The following is a 20,340-nucleotide window of genomic DNA, read 5'->3' on the forward strand; positions in this document are numbered from 1 at the left end:
GTATCTTGAGGAGAACTCTCTTACCTCCGCTCCTGAATATGTATCTGTTTGGAAGATGAGTTCATCAAGATTCACGTCATTACTGATTGGCATAGAGTGAAACTGCAGGTTAAGTATTTCCCTTCTTGTCGCTGCATCTGGTAAAGGCACATAGATGATTCTGTCAATTCTTCCAGGCCGCATCAAAGCCTACAGGGAAGATGAGACAATGCAGATTAACCAAACTCAGAACTGACATTACGCATGAAAGGTACCAAAGAAAGGGGGATATCTATAATCTCATGAATAACCCACTATCACCCATAATTAGCACATAAAACAAGTGCTAGTGATTTCTATAATCTATTTCAAAGATTCAAACAAATAATGTTCAAGGTACTTTTGAAAATAGCAAAACAATGCTTCTGAGGGGTTTTCTGCTTCTCAGCAACTGTCAGGTCAATAAAAGATGTCTATTTTCTCTTAGGGAAATGTGTAATATGATTTGTATTCACTATATCAAAAGACTTTTTTTGGGACTTCCTGCAATAACTCTTAAAATATGGGTTAAGCTGTTTGAGAGAGCCCTCAAAATAGCACAGCTCTGATAAAAGAGTACTTCTAGACCTGAAGTAGTCAAATGAACTTCCTTCATATTTTATTGGAGCCTAATGCCTAAATTATCTTAGAGCTAATGAATTAATCTATTCAGAAAACTTTACTGAGCATGCACTATACATTAGACAGTGTTCTTGATACTAGAAAATTGCATGAATAAGATAGATATGTGTAAAACTGATGGTGGTGATGGTTACATATGTCTGTGGATATACTAAAAGCCACTGAATTAAATATTTTAGATGGGTTAAATTTGTTATGTAAGTTCTATCTCAATAAAGTTATTAAAACAGATACAGATCTAAAATATGTGTGTGTATTAAGAGGCTGGGGCAACTTTTAGTTGGGGTAGTGAGAGAAAGCCTCTCTCGGAGGTAACTTAGGCAGATACCCAAAGGAGTCAGCCTTAGAAAGATCTGGGGGAAGAGTATTCAAGGTATCAAGTAGAGAAAGCAAGAATGACTGATATGTTCCCAGAAAAGAAAAAAAGAAGAAAAAAAAATCAGTGTGGTAGACTGGATGAAGGGAAAAGAGGTAGGAAATAAGGTCCGAAAGATAGTCATAGGCAGATCTTAAGGCCTTAAAAGACCTGGTAAAGACATGTATTCTACTCATAAAGAGAAGTCATTGGAAGGTTTTAAGTAGAAGATGAACTGGTATGATTTATGTTAAAAGATCACTCATGGGGGCAGCCCCGGTGGCGCAGCGGTTTAGCGCCGCCTGCAGCCTAGGGCATGATCCTGGAGACCTGGGATCGAGTCCCACATCGGGCTCCCTGCATGGAGCCTGCTTCTCCCTCTGCCTGTGTCTCTGCCCCTCTCTCTCTCTCTCTCTCTCTGTCTCTATGAATAAATAAATAAATTATAAAAAAAAAAAAGATCACTCATGGGATGATATGTGTAACTACAGTCCCAGAAGGAAAGAGAAGATTGGGCAGAAAAATTATTTGAATAAAAATGAGTCAAAATTTTTCCAAATTGGTAAATAAACAAATTTAAGGAGCTCAGTGAATCTAAAATTAAATATAAAGAAAACCACACCTAGACACGTCATAGCAAACTGCTGAAAACCAAAGACAAAATCTTGAAAGCTGCCAGACTGAATACAGTGAACAATAATTTGAATCACCAATGACTCTCAATCAAAACAATGAAGGGCAGAAACCAGCAGAACAACATCTTTAAAGTGTTGAAAGAATAAAAATGTCATCCTAGAATTCTTGTACCAGTGAAAATATTCTTTAATAATGAAAGAAAAATTAAGTCATTTTCAGATAAAAAGAGAATGAGAAAATTTGTTTCTAACACAACTGTACTACAAAAAATGCTAAATGACATTCTTCACGTTTAAGGGGAATAACCTAAGATGGAAAATTGATTCTTTAGGAAGAAATGAAGAGCACTGGAAATGAAACACCACAAAACTGTACATGCCTTCCACCTTTAAAACATTACTCTTGGTGCTGACATAATCAGAAATGGCATTTCTTGAAGATTTAAGAGACACTTATAGTGAAATACAGCACATTTCTATATGTGCACTTTTGAATGAAATACCCAGAAAACAAGGTTTGATAGAAGTAAATACAGAAAATAAGGAAGGGGATCCCTGGATGGCTCAGTGGTTTGGCACCTGCCTTTGGCCCAGGGCGTGATCCTGGAGACCTGGGATCGAGTCCCACATCGGTCTCCCGGCATGGAGCCTGCTTCTTCCTTTGCCTGTGTCTCTGCCTCTCCCTCTCTCTCTCTGTGTCTATCATAAATAAATAAATTAATTAATTAAAAAAAAAAGGATTTTACTAAAAAAAAAAGAAAACGAAAAAAGAAAATAAGGAAGACAGGAACTCTAACATGAACATCTTCTAATTAAAAGAACAAAAAAACATCAAAACCTTGAAAATGTAACTGAGGCCACACATAAAACACTATAGAAAATACCAACATCAAACCTCATATGGTTGCTCTGTAGAAATTAGTTCTTAGAGAATCGGCACACACACACACACACACACACACACATCATGATATTCTGTGAGTAATACATTGTCCTCTGTCTCTGAACCAAGAATCTCATGTCTTTAGCCAAGCTCGCATGAAATTGTGGCAGGCTAACTTGTTAGCTTTCTAATAGGGTAAAGTTTCAGAACCTTTATACTTCTTGACATGTATGTTCCTAAAAATGGAGTCTTAAAATAATATAAAACAAAAATTGACAGGATTAAAGAGATAAAAAGATAATTCCACAATCATAATAGGAGATTTTAACTCTTTTCTTAGCAATTACAGAACTACTAGAAAACGAATCAGTAAAGATAGAGAGGATTGAGGATCTGAACAAGACTATCAATCATTGTGACTTAATTGATATTTATTTATGGACCACTATACTCAACAGCTGCAGAATACATATTTTTTCAGTATAATTGGTATATTCACCAAGACAGCTCATATGATGAACCATTAAACAAAACTCAACAAATTCAAAAAAACTGAAATCATACAAAGTAGTGCCCTGACTATAAGAAGGTAAATTAGAAATGAGTAACAATCAGACATAGAGGAAAATCTCAAGCACATGAAAATTAAATAATACCCTTCTAAATCAATCACATGTCAAAGAAGAAATCACAATGAAATTAGAAAATGTTTCGAGTTGAATGATAATGCAAATCTAACAGTCAAGATTTGTGGAATTTGGTTAAAAGCAGTGCTTAGAGACAAATGTATAACTTTAAATGTTTATGGTGGCCTTTCACGAAGATGGCGCCAAAGGCAAAGAAGGAAGCCCCTGTGCCTCCCAAAGCCAAAGCCAAAGCAAGGCTTTGAAAGCTAAGAAAGTGGTGCTGAAAGGCGTGGATCTGAACAGTCACACAAAAGAGAAGATCCAGGCGTCACCTACATTCTGATGACCCAAGACCCTGCGTCTCCAAAGGCAGCCCAATATCCTCGAAAGAGCGCCCCCAGGAGAAACAAGCTTGATCACTATGCCATTATCAAGCTTCCCCTGACTACTGAGTCGGCCATGAAGAAAATAGAAGACAGCAATACATTTGTGTTCGTTGTGGATGTCAAGGCCAATAAGCACCAGATCAAACAGGCAGTGATGAAGCTCTATGACATTAATGTGGCCAAGGTCAACACCTTGATCAGGCCTGATGGAGAGAAGAAAGCATATGGTTGACTGGCTCCTGACTATGATGCTTTGGAAGTTGTCAACAAAATTGGGATCATCTAAACTGAGTCCAGCCAGCTATAAATCTAAATTTTTTCACCATGAAAAAAATGTTTATGGCAGAAGTGAAGTCCAAAATCAATAACCTAAGGTTCAAGAGTAAATACAAGGAAGGAAATAATAAAGATGAAACCAGAATCAATGAAATAGGAAACAAACAATAGAGAAAATTGAAAGTCAAGGGTGGTTCTTTGAAAATACATTTTTAAAAAGATTTATTTATTTGTTTTAGAGAGAGTCGGAGAGAGAGAGAGAGCACATGAGTGGGGGGAGGGACAGAGAGAGAATCTCGAAGTAGATTTCACACTCAGTGCAGAGCCTAATGCCAGGCTTGATTTCATGACCCATGAGATCATGACCTGAGCTGAAATCTGGAAAGATTTAAAAAAAACTTACAATTCTAACCCGATTGAACAAGGATAGAAGAGAGAACAAATCACCAACATCAGAAATGGAAGAGAAGTTATCACTATAGATTCTACAGATAGCAAAAAGAATAAGAGAATACTATGAACAACTTCATGGCAATAAATTCAACAACTTTGATAAAAAGTTTCTTTAAAAAATCCAGGTATCAAAATGAACACAAAATGAAATAAAAAAATCAGAATGGCTCTATATGTAAAATATTTTTTTTAAAATGGAACTGAATTAATTAAAAATTGAATTAATTATGACTTCCACACAAAAGATACTCCAGCCCTAGATGGTTTCACTTCTGAATTCTACCAAAGAAGAAATAACATCACAATTGTACAACCTTTTCAAAATAAAGAGAAGGGAACACTTTCCCAGTTGTTTTAGAAAGCCAGCATAATACTAACTTCCAAAACCTAACAAAGATATCATAAAAAAGGAAAATTACAGATTAATGACCCGTGTGAACACAGACCCTGAAATCCCTAGAAAAATATTAGCAAACAGAATCTCACAATATATAAAATGAATAAATCATCTTAACCAAATGCAACTGGTATAATTCACCATATTAACAGAATAAAGAGGGAAATTCACATGAACATTTTCATATGTGCAAAAAAGCTTTTGACAAAATTCAAGATCCACTCATGTTAAAAAACCTTCAGCAAATTAGTAATATGAGAAGTGGTATAAAAAAACTGGCAGCAAAAAAACAAAAAACAAAACAAAACAAAACAAAAAACTGACAGCTAATATAATTAATGCTGAAATTTTGAATACTTTCTACCTAAGATCAAGAACAAGGTAAAAACTCACTACTTCTACTGAAAAATATAATAGAGGTACTAGTCTTCACTCAAAGGCAAAAGATAAAGGACAAAAGGCAAAAACCGGGCTGGTAGGGGGGAAGGAAATATAGAACTTGGAAGGGGAAAAGCTAAAACTATCCTCATTTGCAGATGACATGATTGTTTATGTAGAAATACTAAGGAATCTATAAAACTACTAGCAAGATTATAGAATATAAGCTGATCATAAAAATTATATTTTATATATTAAGCAGTAAACTAATAAAAATGAAGCTTTAAAAATCCACTTTATGAGAATACATAAAAAGCTTTTGTGACAAAATGTAAGACAGAAATAAAATTAACAAACACTTCACTGGAAACTAGAACACTATCAAGAAAAATTAAAGACCTACATAGAGAAATACTATGTTCATGAATTAGAAGACTCAATATTATTATTCATTATTCATTATTATAATAATTATTCATTATTTTCAAATTTATCTATAGACTCAGTGCAATTTCAAAAAAATTTTACAAGAGCTTTTTTTAAAAAAAAACTGACAAAATTTATATGGAAATGCAAATGAGAACAGTGATAGCAGGGTAAAAAAGAAAAAAAGTTGAAGGACTTAACTATCTGATTTCAAAACTTATAACGCTAAAAAAATAAGACAGTGTGATAAGGTTCAGAGATCAATAGAACAGATAATGGAGTCCATAATGTTTTTTATTTTTAAGGCATTCAACTAGGAAAGGAAAGCATTAAAAAAATAATGCTGCAATGACGAAACACTATTATTTATTTATAAAAAGGATTGGTTTATTTTATTTTAGAGAGAGAGAGAGAGAGAGCGCGCGTGCAGAGGGGAGGGACAGTGGTAGAGGGAGAGAGAGTCTCAAGCAGGCTCTGTGCTGACTGTGGTGCCCACCTGGTGCTTGATCGCATGATGCTGAGATCATGACCTGAGCTGAAACCAAGAGTCAGATGCTTAACCGACTACACAGCCCAGGTGCCCCTAGATATTCATATTTTAAAAATGAACACTGATCCTTATCTGACATCATATCTAAAAATTAACTTGACATGGATCATAAACCTTAACATATGAGCTAAAACTACAAATTTCTAGAAATATAAAAAAATTAACAAACTCATTTCTAAAATTTTTTTTTTCTTTTCAAAAGCTACCTTTAAGAAAATGAAAAGGCAAGCTACAGGCTGAAATAAAATGTCAATTGGCATATCTGACAAAAAAATTTTGGATCTAAACTATATTAAAAAAAACCTTAAAAATCAATAGTAAGAACACAATCAACAGAAAATGGGCAAAAAAATTCCTTCTCATAAAGGAAGCTATATGGTTGAGAAGTAAATAAAAAGATGCTCAAGATCCCTAGTTATCAGATCAAAGCAAATTTAAACCACAATTTTATGACATCATTATATTCTTATAAAAATGACTAAAATTAAAGACACTGACAATACCAAATACTGAAAAAAGGATACAGAGCAACAAGAACTTATACACTGTTAATGGGAATATAAAATACAACAATTACTTTGGAATACTGTTCACAGTTTCTTAAAAATTTAAACATTTCCCATCATAACAACCATCTATTCTACTTTTAGGTATTTAGCCAAGAGGAATAAAAACATATACCCAGACTTGGATATTTATTCACAATACCCCCAAATTGTAAACAATCCACATGTCCACCAATTCATGCATGAATAAACAAAGTATATATATATATATATATATATATATATATATACACACACACACACACATATAAGAGAACACTAATTGGCAAAAAAAAAATGAACTACTGATACACTTAACAACATGCATGAGGTCTCAAATTATTTTGTTGAGTTAAAGGAATCAGCTATGAAAGAATACATATTATATAATTCCATTTATCCATAATACTAGAAAAAGCCAGTCTAATCTATAATTACAACAAGCAGACCAGTGGTAGTTTGGATCCTGAGGCAGAAGAAAAGATGGATTGCCAAGGGGGCAAAAGTAATTTTTGGGAATCGATTGAAATATCCTATACCTTGATTGCAAAAGTGGTCAGGTGGCACCACAGGTTTACATACATGTTTACATTAACTGTACACTTTAAGTTGGTGCAGTTTATTTTTGTACGTAAATTATAGTCAATTAAAAAAGTAGTAACTTGTATTTGTTAGATTCTCAATATTTACCAATCAGTAAATACAAGGGCACTGGAGATGTTCTCAGATTGTCTCTATCAGGAAAGATTACCTCCTTCAACTAAGGAGTTTGAAAAAATTCACATAAGAAGTGGTCAATAAAAAAGAAGAAGTAGTCAGTAAGAGAAAGAATACTTATTTAACAAGCTGTAACAAAATCAAATTTTATGATTTGGCCATGGTGATAGATTGGCATGTATCACAACCAATTCAATCCTATAGTCAACTCTTTCTCTCTTTTAAAAATGTTCTTTACTGGGATCCCTGGGTGGCGCAGCGGTTTGGCGCCTGCCTTTGGCCCAGGGCGCGATCCTGGAGACCCGGGATCGAATCCCATGTCAGGCTCCCGGTGCATGGAGCCTGCTTCTCCCTCTGCCTGTGTCTCTGCCTCTGTCTCTCTCTCTGTGTGTGACTATCATAAATAAATTAAAAAATAATAAATAAATAAATAAATAAATAAATAAAATAAAAATGTTCTTTACTTTATCATGTTTATATGCTTAGAGTTCTAAATAGATTGTTAAAACTCGTGGGATCAATTCCATTGTACCTCATACCACTGCTTCATAAAACACTCCAGTAAATGTTAACAGATGTAATACAGAAAAGGATTTTCTTGTTAAATAATGTTTGGGAAGCAATGGGTAGAAGCAAAATTAGATAGGTTTCCTTCCATATGCAAAAATTTTTGGAACCCATACTAATAGATATTAAAAATATCCAAGAGAAGGCTATAGTAGTATATACAAATTTTATCCCAAATTCTAATCATAAAACATCTCAAAAGCTAATATTCCATTTCACTTTGTAAAATGTTGGTGTGTACTTTTTGCATATGTCTCAAAACCTACAATATGGTGGTGAATGTCTACCAGATAACTATTAATTCTTAAGTTATGTATAAATGGGCAAGTAAAAAATCAGTTGACAAATATAAAGATACTTCCTTTGTTTAAAGATGAATGTTTTAATTATTTGCAGACTATTCTCCACACCCAACATTAGGACATTTGGTGAAAAATGAGGCATGATCAGCTTCCTTGAAACGTAATTTATAATAGTATTCAAACTGCATTTTAATTATGGGGATCATTTCTCTCCTACCTAAAACAAATACAGAATTCAGTAAATTAGAATGATTCCAGTAAATACATGGCTTCAAATTATTAAAAATGCTAGTTAAGACAAATAACATTGTTTATATTATCCTTAATAATCTATAAAGCACTTTTCAAATATTGTATTTCACTTAATATCTCTCCAAATCCTGGGTAGTTATTGTCATACCACCATTAAGAAAAAGAAAATGAGGCCCGAGATCACACAATAAATGGCAGAAAGTAGGCTGAATGTTGAATCAGTTTTTTTTTTTTTTTTTTTACTCTACTCTCCTGCCAGTACAATGATATATGGTATTGGTGGACAAATGAAAAAAAATCTTATTCTGAAATGATATAGGTAATAAAAGAAATTTAAATAATTCTTGCATCAGAAAAATTATTTTACATTTACTGTGGGCCAGGCCCTGTTTTAGGTACGGGGGAAACAGCTGTGAATAGCTTGGTTATTTTTTTTTTAAGTTGAAGTTATCCTTTTTACTCTTATGGGAAAACTCATACTCCAGGCTATTTTAAAATTTCCTTTCTAATAGTTGAAAGAACAACACAGCAAAGGATATAGAGCATACACGTCATCTAAGTCACTGGAACAACACTCAGCATGCATCTGTGCCTGCCTCAGCAACCCCCCACAACTCCCCCCAACTTGTAACTGTCCCTGGGCAGTGCAGGTTGAATACACTTCAATGATTATAACGTTGTCTGGGCCAACAGCCAGCTGGTCTTTTCTGGTCTGATCTTGTCAGTGAAAGTTAACTTAAAAAAATAGTAGGAAAGAGCTTTCCTTCCTGTAGAACCCTGAATGAGTTAACACCCTTCCTAGAATTTCTTTAAAAATACTGTTCTGGGATATTAGGTGGAAGAATGTTTTCTGAATGATGCCATGTGGTGTTATTTTAAAATCACCATATAGACAACTCTCAATGAAAAAAATAAGCCAAGGCTTCCTAATACTACTCAGAGCCCTTCTGGCCCCAAGGTCATAGATACTGTGCTGCTACCTTAAAACTCTATTTAAAAATATCACAGGACAAACTGCCTTTTCAAGAGAACTTATTCAAGCCCTTGGCAAGTCTCTACATCTCAGCCCTAGTTTCTTCTTGTGTGAAAAGGTGGTTCTTTAATCAGAGAGAGGACTATGAACTCTGACAGGAATTCTCCTCAAAATACACAGAAGAAACATCCCCACACAATTTTGTAAATAATACCATAAAATTCACCTGAAATCTGCTTGTGCACCCAAGACTATGAATTATTAGATGACCTTTTATATAGGACTTCCAGCCCTTATTCTAGGACTCCCATCGTAGTATCTTTCCCAAGGAAATGCCCATAGCTTATGGTACATGGTGTTTGCTGAAAATGTGTTAACTATTTTAGTGATTACACCAATTAATTAAACTAATACCATTATCTTTTCTTCTTCTGACCTTTACAGAAGAGACTTAAGAGCATTTCTGGTATTTCATATTAAGGATTCTTACTGATCCAACTCTATTACCTCAGTTATGGGGCTGCCTTTCCTTTTTATAAATTCTGAAATTCAATACTTGTAATCTCATATTCTATCAATGCTCAAATCTAGTTTAGTTAGCACAGAAATACTTGTTCAGACCACGATATTAAAATAGACACTTTGAGAAATCAAGTCCCATGGCTCCAATGCATTTCAAATGATCAATAGGGTATGTGTGTCACTGTACGGAGTGGAGTACCATCCTCTGGTAAAGAAAAACAACCACTGGGCCTTTACATTTTACTCTAATAAAAACATATCAATGTATCATGATTTCTTGGAGAAAAGAGTTCCAGAAACTGGGAAGAGAAGTGGATCCTCGGTAACAGCTCTGATTTATTTAAAAGAAATCTGTATCTTATTCTAGGCATCTCTCTGTCTCCTTCTAAATTTGATTAATAGGCATGGTTCATGCTACTTCTTAATTCTTTCTTGAAACAGTCATTTCTTCTCTATCTTCTGTACTACATATGCATGTGTTTGTTTATGGTTCCTCTTTCCCTACAGGCTATAGGCTGTATATCATGGCAGGTATCATATTCTTTTATTCAACACTGTAAACTTGGCAATACAAGGCACTCAGTATACTCAATACAACACAATCTCTTGTCTGGAATATCAAAACTGCCTTGTTAGTTGTTTTTCTGCATGTAGTCTTATTCTTTCCTTCTTCAACCACTCCTTATCTATATCACTGCTAGAGTGATCATTCTTATATTGCAAATACTGAAACCTATTTTCTAATCATTTAATGATACACCTTATTGATGGACAAATGAAAATAATTCTTGTAATACAGAAAAGGATTTTCTTGTTAAATAATGAGGGAAAGAGTTAAATTTAAGCATAGGCTTTCAGGTCTCTATAGTTTTGCTGTAACTCTCCTACCTTATCTGCTGCTACATGCTGAAATATTGGGAAAGAGTCAAATTCAAGCATAGGCTTTCATATCTCTATGATTTTGCTGTAACTCTCCTACCTTATTTGCAGCTACTTAAGTACACCTAAGCAGTCACAGTTAGCCAAAAACATCATGCTGCTCTCTACCTCCTTGTCCTCACACATATTTCTCTCTCTACTCAGAATATTTTATCTTCTTGTCTATAGACAAGTTCTACTTCTTGTTCAAGTCTCAGCTTAGAAGTCTACTCCTTATAACCTTTTATGACTCTACAAGGTACATGTAATTTGGCATACATGTTAAAAGTGAGGATAAAAGAATTCAGCCTACCTGGGTTAAAATTCTAGGTCCCTCATTTATTAGCCGTATGTTTGGACAGATCATTTAAACCTCTTGGGACATTAAAATCCTTAACAATTTTAGTCTCTACTCAGAGGATGGCTCTATGACTTGAATAATATAGTCTATATAAAGTGCTCAGCACATGGCATGGATGTTTCAATTAAGATGCTATTATCATTATTACTATTCCTGTGTAATTATCCCTAGTACTTGACCAAGCTCCTTAGACATAGGACATGCTTGTTATCTTTGGAACTTAGCACATGGTAGATGTTTTTTGTTTTGTTTTGTTTTGTTTTCAGAGGCGGAGAGAGAAAGAGGCAGGCAGAGAGGCAGGGACACAGGCAGAGGGAGAAGCAGACTCCACGCTGGGAGCCCGACGTGGGACTTGATCCCGGGTCTCCAGGATCACACCCCAGGCTGCAGGCGGCGCCAAACCGCTGCGCCACCGGGGCTGCCCGCACATGGTAGATGTTAATGTTCTTTGAATGAATGAGAGAATAAATGTTCTAAAACTATGAGATTAGAATGACAGAAAAGTAGGCTTAAAATACAGATTCTTTTTTTTTTTTTTTTTTTAAGATTTATTTATATATTTTGAGGGGAGGGCAGAGAATCTTAAGTACTCCATGCTGAGCACTGAGCCTGATGTGGGGCTTGATCTCATGATCCTGAAATTATGACCCGGGCTGAAATTAAGAGTCCAATGCTCAACTGACTGTGCCATCCAGTCGCCCCAAAACACAGATTCTTGATTTATCTTTCAAACTCTCAATGTTAAAAAGGATTGTTATTTAACAACTCTACTTGCCTTTTCCTCTCTTTGCTTTTATCATAGTCCCTGAAATGCTCAATTCACAGCCTTTTCATAATAGAGAAAGGAGAACTTATAGCAACATACTTACTCTTTTCAATAGAAATCTGATAAAGGAATCACTAAAAGACAGGAGGGCCTAGAATGTGCCTGTATTTATTAAATCTTTCCATGTTGCTGACCCACATTACTCAGCCTAGAGATGGACACAGTTGACTTCTGGAAATGTTTCCTACCTTTGCCTTTAGCTGTTATCTTTAAAGATTTTATTTATTCCAAACTTTATTGAGGAATAATTGACAGATATAACTGCACATATTTAAGTGTACATGATTTGATATACATATATATTATGAAATGATTACCAAGATCAAAGTAATTACCATATCTATTAACATATCCAAAATAGTGAACTCAATTTTGTATGTAATGAGAACACTCAAGATCTACTCTCAGCAAATTTCAAGTATACAACCCCTTATTATTAACTATACTCACTATGCTGAACATTAAATACTCAGAACATACTCCTCTTATAACTGAAAGTGTACCCTTTAACTAAATCTTAAATATTCACGTGATATTTTGAAAGTAACTAAAAAAACATCAATTGAGCTGCTTTTTTGTGCAAAGCACTATTAATAATACAAAGAAGCATAAGACTTGGTCCTTACTTTTAAGAACTTAACATATTAAAAGTGGAAAACAGTCCACATACAGAGTCAAGTGCAGCAAGTTTTAATCAATTGGCTAAGACAGTAGCAGAAAAGATGACAAAATAATTTTAACCACATGAATAATTTTTAGCCACATTAATCAAAAATTTAAGGATGAGAATTAAATTAGAACTTGATGAATGCTGGGATACTAAAGCCAATCATTTAATGAGATAAAATCAGCAATATTTACCAATGGATATATAAAACATTTTTATAAAGGCAGAAATAATTGAGAGAAATATGTTAAAGATCAAGATCAATTACACCTAAAATAACCAATAGGCTCGGTTGAACCAAGGAAATCAATTTTTAGAATTCTTCTTTTATAGCTTTCAGCTTAGTAAACATTTTTATAAGAAATAACTTGACATCTTTTGATTTTTAATTTTATAGTATGATTAGGAAGTAGTAATGATATATATTTATACTATGCTCATCAGCCTTTAATTAAGTAATCCCTATGAGATGGGTATATATGATTCCATGGGGAATATAATCTACGAGGGAAAGAAATTGTTTACAAAAGCCAAGGAAGCAAGAGTTTTTATTTGTATTTTTAAAAACATAAAATCATTGTGTGGTAGGTAACTGTCTAAGCTTAAAATTAAATGATTACATCTGGCTCAGAAAATGGAAAGTGAGAATTTAAAATTAGCTGATTTAAGACTTTGGAAATGAGGCACTTCAAATTTCCTTTAAAAAATCTAGAAACACCTGCGTGATCTAAGTAAGCTAGATCTTAAGACAAGTAGGGGAAATTTACTGGGTTGAAAAGGTAGGAAAAGGCAGAGCAAATACTATGCACAAATAACTAAAGGTACAGCAATGTAAAAAACCACTCCTTTGAGGGAAAAAGGTTTACTGTGGTCACAGGGTGAGACAGACCTTCCCAAATGATACAGGGGATTAGATTACAGTGGTGCTTAACATATTGCTTCCTTTAGCTCTCAGGTGGGCTAGGAGCCGAGGGAAGCCAGAGGCTCTAGGTGGTCAGGGTGACTTTATCTGGTTATTATTCCATGTGTGACGCGTCATGAAAACATTTAAGAAGCACTGGCCGAGAATTCTTGAAAACATGGATATGAAGGTAGATGACATAACAAAAAACAACTCCAGGGGTATGATTATATACATATAGTGGGTAATGTCAAGGACTTTGGTCTTTAGCTTACAGCCCATAGGAAACTGTGGAAGGTTTTTAATCAAGCGAAGGATGGGCTCAATTTTTCTTTAAGAAAGTAAACAATTCTGGCAGCAGTATGGAGGTGGCACAGGAATGAAGTGTAACTTCCAGTTAGGAAGCTAATACAATCTTGAGGTCTTAAATTAGAACACGAATAATAACAGAGGCAGTGAACTTGTAATGGACGATTTAAGAGATACCTTTGAAGTAGAACTGTCCAAAGTTTTCAACTTATTATTAGACATTTCCCCCTTTTGACAATGCCTCTCCATTTTGCAAAGGAAGATAAAGATAAAGCAGGATTTATTTTAGATAGATTTTAATTTGTATTTGTATTCTGCAAAGAGAACAATACTTATCAAATTAAATCTGGATCTCATAAGCCACGATTTCATTTTTCAATGGCTGGAAATGCTTTTTAAACAACATTTCTATTCATATTATAGCTACTTACAATATTCAGTTATTATCAGAGTTACTGGTGCTTTTAGTGCTCAGTTTGAGACTTCACAGAGCAGTTCAATTCCACAAACATATGCTGAGTATCTACTTATGTGCCAGGCACAGGATTAGGTACTAGGGTTAGAATGTTCTTTGTTCTTTGAAAAATAATTCTTTTAAAAAGGATTTCTGTATGACAACATCTGAGCATGTGTTTGTATTAACACAAATAAGTCAATTGGTCTGTAGGCTATCTGTCTAATGTTGGGCTTGCTCAGTTTTGTAAAAACTCGTAGCACTGTGCAAGAAAAGACTTGATGCATTTGACAGCAGGTGTGTAGGAAGAATGTATCACAGTAAATGGCAGTACTTGATGATGAGTACAAAAGAGTAAAGAAAACTGAACAACAACACACACACTCTTAAATTCTTTTACTAGAATTTTTTCATCCACTTCTATTTAAAAGGTCCTTTTACAAAACCAAAACAGTATTTATCTAGAATTAATCCTAATTTTTCCTCTTATAAAAAGTGAATTTGCTTTTTGATGAACTACAGAGGAGAACTGAAAACAGTGCACGTAATCTTTTGAATATCACTGTAAAATTCAATCTTTTAAAAGTTCTCTATAGGATAGAAGGATAGAAGGATAGAAGGATAGAAGGATAGAAGGATAGAAGGATGGGGAGGAGGATCTCCTTACATATGTATATGTTGGTTTTAATGGTATGAAATATCAAGGAACCCATAGGCTCTAAACAGGGGTGAAGGGTGAGGGGTGGCTGTGATGTGGAAAAATCAGCCACCCCCTGCTTATTTCTCCAGTATCATCTCCCATTATTTGGCCCCTCCCTGCCTTTTCCTTTCTACCAATACCAAACTCCTTCTAGTTCCCTGAAAATAGCACATCCCCTCACACCTCTGTACCTCTGTATGTGCTGATCTCTCTGTCTGAACAGTCCTACCTATCCCTAAGCCATGTACTCCAGGAAAATTCTAGTTCTCCCTTCAAATCAGTTCTGCATACACAAAAGAATAGTTATTTTCTTGTCTATATTACTTCTAAATACTGTTCACATGTCTGTTGCACATATTACACTACAAGATTTCTTTACATGTTCTAATGCCCTCAATGATCTATAAGTATTCAAGGGACATATATTTTTCCAAATTGAAAAAAAAATCATTCATCAAAATGTAAAGTGATCTACCAGCAGACACCTACCAGATGCAGAAGAATGCAGACAAGAAATATGTAAGATATCAGGTGTTACCAAAAATACATTGCTGAGAATATGAATTTTTGGATAGTTGTTTTTTTTCAACTCATATACAAACCATTTTGAAAAACGTAAAATAGAAATCATCTGACTCATACTACGTAAAATAGATACGTTTAATGTAAGTGAAACTTCTTGTGAATTAAAAGTTTTCTACCTTCCTCACAAACATTATTTGTTGCTAAAGGGAACTGTTAAGGAGAGAGGGTAGCAAGACAGATTTATGTAGTGTGACCTGAAGGGGCACCACAGGACTGATGGGACTGCCTGTAGAGTGAGCAGCCCACACTTGTCCGGTTCCCAAGTTTTCTATAGGCACTAAGCTGAACACAGGTATCTCCCAGCCTCTTTCTTCAAATGGACTGATCATTTTTTTCCCCTCCTGCCAAAACCCCAATTTTTTAGGGTACAAAATACTAAAGTATAGGTAGTTCTTTTTTTTTTTTTTAAGATTTATTTATTTGAGAGAGAGTGCACATGCTGAACAGCGCCTGGGAATGTGGGTGGAGGGGTAGAGGGAGAGAATCTTGAGCAGACTCCCTGCTGAGCATGGAGCCCTACATGGTAGATCTCAGGACCCATGAGATCATGACCTGAGCCAAAACCAAGAGTCAGAGGCTTAATTGACTGAGCCACCCAGGTGCCCCTCAGAAGGTTATTTCTTATCAATCCCAACACCTAAGAGTGCAGGGCTGCTTTACCATTTTTCTTTGCCCCCTCTTTTTTGAAATAAAGCCTCAGGCTGGTGTTGGCCTACTTCTGTGTTCCGTGACCATCAGTATCACATCTGGTTTGGCTATTCAGTACACCTTTCTTCTTCCTCGTCATGCATACCTTTTCCTATCTTTGATAATACCTATTACAGGCTTTTCTTTCTTCCTTTTTAAAAAATTTTAAGTCTTTCATAGTTCAAAGTTCTGCCTCTATTACCTACTAATTGAATTTTAATACAATAGTTTTCAACTCTCACATGCAATAACCAGAAGCATCTGAGATTTTTAAGACACACTTTAATTCTGGCTCTGTGAAGCATGTGGGGCGAGACCATATAGCTTGATAAACTACAATCCATGGGCCAAATCTGTCCCATTTCCTATTTTTATAAATAAAATTGCATTGGAACTCAGCTATTTTTACTCATTTAGGGATTAACTATGGCTGTTTTCACTTTAGGACAGCAAACCTAAGTAGTTGCAATAAATAACTGATACAGATTGATATCTAATAACTAATGCAGTCTACAAAGCCTAACATATTTACTATCTGACTCTTTATGGAAAAAGTTTCTAAATCCCTTACAGTAGTAGTAACTCTTAATCCTCATTGTGCAACACAATCACTGAGTGAACTTCAGAAAAGCAGGTTTCCTTGGGGTCCTTTCCCCAGAGATTTTATTCAATTGACCCAAGTCCAGGGAAATTATTTTTCTAAAGCTTCTCAAGTGACTCTAATGTGCATTCAAAGTCAAACTACTGCTCAGGATTTCTCAAACTTCAGTGTGTACAGGAATCATCTGACTTATTTATCTAGAAGAGTCCTGTCACTACTTATACTCCATTTGGACTTACAACTTCTGGAAGGAGAGATCAGAACTCTGCATGTTAAGTAAGTATGCCAGCTGACTCTGATGCACGGAGTCTTTAGACCCAACTTTGAGAGATATGGCTTATAGAGGTTGCTTTGAAAAAGCCCCACAGGGGTGTGTGTGTGTGTCTATGTGTGTGTATTATTTATTCATGAGAGACACAGAGAGAGAGGCAGAGACATAGGAGGAGGGAGAAGCAGGTTGCCTGCGGGGAGCCTCATGAGATCCCAGGACCCCGGGATCACAACCTGAGCTAAAGGCAGATGCTCAACCACTGAGCCACCCAGGTGCCCCCTCACAGGTATATTTGAAAAGCCCCCTGTCCTCACCCCAATAATGAATCAAATCATTGTAATTGTTCTTAAGCCTCAGGTTTCTCATCTGTAAAATGGGGCTTTTTGTTTTTGTCTATCTGCCTTGCCTACCTCAAAAGCTTGAGATGAGATATACTTTGTCAGTTAGATTTGTAAGTCTCTAATTCCATGATCAAAATAAGATGATATTGCTTCTGGAAGATTCAGATTATACCTAATGTGGTCTCTTAAAAACTTAGATAATCAACACATAGTAAGCAGACATCACATAACAAGCAGATAATGCACATACCATAATTTGAGCACGATTTCAAATGTAAAAACAAGACATAACTAAGAATTGTGTCAATGACTTTCTGAAATCAAACCTGGATAATGAAAGGTTTCCAGACTGCTGGTCACATATTGTAGTGACTACACAGTGGCTCCTAAGTTAGAACACAAATGTGGCTAAATCCTTTTCATTGTCCAGAGGATTTCAATTACCTAAAGGTTCTTGGATAGGCTTAGGGAAGGGAGTACCTGCAAACCCTTGACATTGCAGGCTAAGTTTTGCATGCATATTTTTTCAGGAGAGAATATCTATCAAATTCCCAAAAGAGAAAAAGGGCAGTCACTTAGCCTTAGTATTTATGCCATATGGCCTGGGTCATGTCAATTTATTAAAAGAAGTTCTAACAGGGAGAAAAAAAAGTCCATTATGAGTTATTTCCAAATGTTGGTGTCCTGGTTTAAAAAGAATCCATTTAAGAAAGAAATCTTTGGCTTTCCTTTATTTCTGGTGTTTCCTAAACAAAGTAGGTAAAAAATTAATAATAACTTCTCCATTTCTGTAAAGGTAACAATATTTATAATAAAAACTTTCTGATGTGCCAGGAAAGTCTCAGATGCATTGCTATTAAATATAAGCAAAAAAGGAATTTGGTTATCCCATGGGAGTATGTCTTTATGGTTCCTGGTTGTTGAGAACAGCAGTATTTTCTTACATTGCCAAGTCCAAATGTAAGTAGTGACTGACCAATACTGCTCAGATATCTCATTATTCAATCACAAGTAGTTGACTCACTCAGAATAGCCATCATGTTTACCACATCTTTAGCAAAGAACTCACTGGCTATGGTCTTTTCAAACACTCCGGAGTTATGAAGTCTAATTTGCTTCTTTAGTAAATGTTCATCTCCATCTAGTACAGTAGACAATTGAGCCTGAAAGTTACATTAAGTTAACACCATTTTTGGAAGACATTGTCACCTAGGACTGCTGTCTCCAAACTTTTGTCATCACTCATTCATATTACCAATATTAATTTGAGCACTTTTATTCAGAAAGTATATAGAACTATTGGGGGAAGTGCTCAAATATATATATACATATATGTACCTGTACTAATATATTGTGTATATTATAGCACACACACATATGTTATTAAAAAAGAATGCTTATGGGGGCACCTGGGTGGCTCAGTTGGTTAAGCGTCTGCCTCTTGCTTTTGGCTCAGGTCGTGATCTCAGGGTTGTGAGAATGAATCCCACCTCAGGCTCATGCTCAGTGTGTAGTCTGCTTAAGAGTCTCTCCCTCTCCCTCTGCCCCTCCCCTGTATCCCCCCAACTTGTGCGCTCACTTGCTCTTTCTCTAAAAAATAAATTAAAAAAAAAACAAAAAGAATGCTACATAAAATAATCAATACAAGTTTCTAATATTTTCTTTCCTCACCCTATGGTGTGTGCATGCCTTTTTAGAGATCCTACTCCTAAGTAATAAGCAGCATATTCAAAGCTTATGGGTCTATCTCTGTATTTCAGAAAATCAAATCCTTATCCACCTATTATAATAACCCCATGCTATGGTTAAGAAGCAATGGAGAGACTGTTCCAGGATGATGATGATGACAATGACAATGACAAACAATACCTGCATGTGAAATGTACTATATGTCTGACACTGTTCTAAGTCCTTTATATAACATAACTCATTTAATCCTCCAAATGTGAATTAGGTATTATTATTAGCCCAATATTGCAGATAACAAAACTGAGATAGGCAGAGTTTAAGTAACTTGCCCAAAGTCACACACCTAGTAAGTAGTAGAGCCAGGAGTGAAACACTGGCAGTCTAGCTCTAGAGTCTGTACTCAACCACTACACCAAGATACACTTGACTGAAAATTCACAGTCAAAAGTAAAGCAAAGATTACATTATAAACAGAAGCCAGGGTACTTGCTTTGTCAGTAATGAGGGTGAGGATAATATTTCTTTCTTCTTTTCTTTTCTTTTCTTTTCTTTCTTTTCTTCTTTTCTTCTGTAGGGAGGGTATGGCGTGGCTGCGTGCATTGGAGGTAGGTCTTTTATTGGCTTGCGGTCGGGAGTTCTTTCTTTCTTTCTTTCTCCTGGCCTTTACCCTTCCTTCCCTTCCTTCCTTCCTTGCCTTTCATTCCTTCTGTTCTTTGCTTGTTATGTTCTTTGCGGTTATTTCTTGTATTTCGACTTATCCATCCATTTTAGAGAGAGAGAGCATGAGTGAGAGGGAGAGAGGGAGAATATCTCAAGCAGACCCCCAGCTAAGCATGGAGCCTGACATAGGGCTCAATCTCACCACCCTGAGATCATGACCTGAGCCACAATCAAGAGTCAGATGCTTAACCCACCGCATCACCCAGGTGCCCTGAGGGTAATGATAATTTTTTAAAAGCAAACATTTTTTCTTCATTTGATATGAAAATAATTAGAGAATCACAGGATATTTGTATCACAAAGATTCCTTCTATTTTTACTCTCTTGCATTTGCTGAGAAGACTGACGTCCAGAGAGGTTAAATTAATGGCAAGAGTCATAATACACGATTAAGTAGTAGACCTTAG

The 20,340-nt window shown here is 35.4% G+C and overlaps 1 protein-coding gene across 6 annotated transcripts in view; it reads right to left on the reverse strand.

Annotated features, from left to right (window-relative positions):
- SPATA5 (spermatogenesis associated 5) overlaps window positions 1-20,340 on the reverse strand; it is a 351,344-nt gene that overhangs the window by 92,948 nt on the left and 238,056 nt on the right. For 5 of the 6 annotated variants that reach the window (XR_005373957.1, XM_038564717.1, XM_038564716.1 and 2 more), the window contains exon 15: window positions 25-189. Coding sequence is in view for 5 of the 6 variants with exons in the window: in XM_038564717.1 (XP_038420645.1) it covers window positions 25-189 (165 nt within the window). In the remaining variant the exon portion in view is untranslated. Of the gene's footprint in view, window positions 1-24; window positions 190-20,340 lie in introns of those variants that run through there. The other variant, XM_038564721.1, reaches the window with a different exon arrangement.

Source organism: Canis lupus, chromosome 19, assembly GCF_011100685.1.
Source record: "Canis lupus familiaris isolate Mischka breed German Shepherd chromosome 19, alternate assembly UU_Cfam_GSD_1.0, whole genome shotgun sequence".
Lineage (NCBI taxonomy): Eukaryota > Metazoa > Chordata > Mammalia > Carnivora > Canidae > Canis > Canis lupus.